Here is a 3207-nt window from a genome sequence, read left to right on the forward strand (position 1 = left end):
CTCACTGGAGGTTTGGATTGGATATTTGGGAGAATTCCCTCACTGGAAGGGCTGCCAGGCATTGGAACTGGGGTGGAACATGGAAGTGTTCACAAAACCACATCCAAAAGTGCCACATCCACACAACTTCTGAACACTTCCAATCCCTGACCACCCTTCCAGAGAAGAAATTTTCCCAAATATCCAACCCAAACCTCCTCTGGTGCAGCTTGAGGCCGTTTTTCCTCCTCCTGCCCTTGGGATGCTTCGGGATGAGCTCCCCTCTTGGACGTGGAATTGTCACATGTGGCCTCTGAGTCAGCCCTGGGGCACTCGGAGGACAGGGAGTGCAGGGAAAAGGGGAAATCCAGGAGCGCAGCTGTCCCTGCAAGTGTCACAGGCTCCAGGTCCTGCTCATTCAGCCCTAAATAAACGTAAACTATAAAAATGGATGTCCCAGTAAAAACCAGTACGGGCATGTCAGGGCTGGAGGAGCCATGGGAATGTTGGTCCTGCCCTGGGCACGCCCTGGAGGAGAAAAAATCCACTTTTATGGGCAGCCCACGGCCTGGCAGGGCTGCAGCCAAGCCCAGCAGGGGGAACTGGGAGAAGATCCCTCCCAGGATGGGGCAGCACAGCCCAAACTGGCTGGGAAAAGGCTGGGAATGGTGACATTCCCTCTGCAGGGCACTGGGCCAGGCAGGGTCACTGGCAGGGCTGTGGCTCGGGGCGGGGGGGGTGCACAGGCACAGTTGTGAGGCCACAGTGCTGGAGGGCACTGCCCAGCTTAGGAGGACACTCAGGATAATCCTAAAAATCCTAAAATTCCTAAAAAAGCCTTCCCAGCCCCTCCCGGTGCTGTGAGCATGCAGGTGATGGCCCTGCAGCCCCCCATGCACAGGCACAGCTCAGCCCCCACGGCCCTGCCCACGCCCAGAGGGCACAGAATGAGGTGGGATGGGATGGGATGGGATGGGGCAGGCAGGGATCCCCCCAAATTCCCCCTTCCCACAGCAGGGAATGCTCCTCATGGAGCAGGGCTTCCCTTCGGTGCAGGACAGACACACAGACAGCACATCTCAGCTGCCCAGGCATTTGGACTTCTCCCCATCCTCCTGCCCTGACCCTTTTTCTGACCCCTCATCCACACCGGGGATGTTTTGAGGGGTTCCCAGTGCCCAGCCCGGCCTCCTCCAAAGCCACGTCCATGCTGGAAAAATCAGGGCGGGATCAGCACCCTGAGTTTGCATCTCCAACACCTTCAGCTGCTGCCGGAGCAGGGAGCCACAGGAGTTTTCCTTCCCTGTGCTCGTCCTTAAACTCTGTTCAGATCGTGCTTACTAATTAAATTAAGGCATGCCGGGGGGACAACAGCTGGATGTGGCAGGGCTGGGAAAACAGCTGGATGTGGCAGGGCTGGGACAACAGCTGGATGTGACACATCCAGGTAAAGCAGCTCCTGTACAGCCCCACGAGCTGCCGTCAGCACCCGAGTCCTGCTCCCCTCTGGAATGGGAATATTTTCCCCCAAAAGATGCCGGGAGAAGCCCCAGATTCCTCCCCCTCCTCCTGCCCGGAGCTGCCCCGGTGTTTGGGGTGGCAGTGGGGACGCGGTGAGGGTGGGCGGGGCCGTACTTACGCTGGGATCTCATTGCTCAGGTGGCTTGAAAACAGAGAAACAGCGACATTGAGAGGGGACAGACACACAGACAGGGACAGACAACAGCTCCACACGGACACCCCCCCGCAGGGCTGGGAAACTGGGAACGGGACAGGCAGATGGATGGGATCCCATCCAAGACCCTCTCCCAGCCTCCTGGAGGTGGGAATTAACCCCAGTGGGGAGGGAGGAAGGGCACTGAGCAGAACTCCCAGGAGTCTCCTGAAGGAGGGATTTGCAGCCTGGAGGACCTCAGGCAGCATTCCCAGAGGGAATTCCCAAGGACCAGCACAGCCATGGACACCACAGGGTCCTCCCCAGCACGGGGGACGAGCAGAGGTCGGGACAGTCACACGTGTCCCAAAGCAGAGATGTCCCATCCTGCTGGCAGCACCATCCAGCCCGGGACATGAAGGATCCAGCTCCATCTCATTCCCAAACCAGGCTGGAGTTTCCTCCAGGCAGCAGAACCACAGCCAGGCCTGGAGCTGGGAATCTGGGGGGAAAACACTCTGCCAACAGGGCAGCTCTGCAGGGAAGGACCAGGAACAACCGGCCCTGGTTTGGAGCTCCTGGATCCCAGCTTTTCCTCCTGGAATCAGCCCGAATTCCTGGTTTGGGGCTCGGCTCAGGCCAGCAGCCAAGGTACCTCTTGGTGACGGCGTTGTGGTACTCCAGGTACGTCCTGCCGTCGAAGGCCACGGCCTCGGCATCCCCCGCTGCCTTCTCGATGATCACTGAGGGGGGAAGAACAGGGAGGTGGGAAAAGGAGCTGCCAGGGAAAGGCAGATAATTCCTGTCCATGCTGGGACTCTGGGAAAATCCCCCTTTCCTCACTGAGCATCCCTGACACACCCGAAGCTGTGTCCCCTGCGAAATGTCACCCCCTGAGAGGTCTGAGCGGCTTTAGAACCCGGGATTTGCAGCATTGCCCCATTTGGAAGCCAGGAAAGGTCGGTTTGAACTGGAATTTTGATTTATTGGGTTTAAATGGAGAGACAGGAGGTTTAGGTGGGATATTGGGAAGGAATTCTTCCCTGGGAGGGTGGGGAGGCACCAACACAGAGAAGTGTGGATGGCCCATCCCTGGAAGTGGATTGGGATTGCTGGAGCAACCTGGGATAGTGGGAGGTGTCCCTGCCCATGGATGGGGTGGGAAACGATGGGATTTAAGGTGCCTTCCAACCCAACCCATTCCATGATTCCCTAGCCCAGCTCTCCAAGAGTTTTTCTCTCAAAGAACATCCTGATTTGTGCTCCTTTTCACCCTAACCCTTGCTGGATGCGCCGAACTTCTGCAGGAGCTTTTCCAGGTTTTCCATCTGATTTAGGATCTCTGGGATAGTGGGAGGTGTCCCTGCCCATGGGATGAGAGCAGCTTTCAATCCCTTCCAACCAAATCATTCCGTGATTACAGGAAGGACAAGAATTTCAGCTGGGCCTCCATGTTGTCCTGCTGCCACCAGGACAGCTCCAGTGCCATGTGGGTGAGGGGCCACCTCCAGCTTCCTGTGCCACCTCCAGCCCCCATGGCCACCTCCAGCCCCCCATGGCCACCTCCAGCCCCC

General features: G+C 58.0%; 1 protein-coding gene across 1 annotated transcript in view; it reads right to left on the minus strand.

Moving 5' to 3' along the window:
• The window catches only part of LOC121660621 (agrin-like), a 9106-nt gene extending 6648 nt beyond the window's left edge, over positions 1–2458 (minus strand). The window contains exon 1 of the mRNA XM_042020027.1: positions 2289–2458. Coding sequence (XP_041875961.1) covers positions 2289–2443 — 155 coding nt within the window. The 5' untranslated portion in view covers positions 2444–2458. The remainder of the gene's footprint in view (positions 1–2288) is intronic.
• Between the last annotated feature and the right edge of the window lie 749 nt (positions 2459–3207).

Source organism: Corvus kubaryi, unplaced genomic scaffold, assembly GCF_017639235.1.
Source record: "Corvus kubaryi isolate FWS band 111438036 unplaced genomic scaffold, C.kubaryi_AGA036_p1.0 36700, whole genome shotgun sequence".
NCBI lineage: Eukaryota > Metazoa > Chordata > Aves > Passeriformes > Corvidae > Corvus > Corvus kubaryi.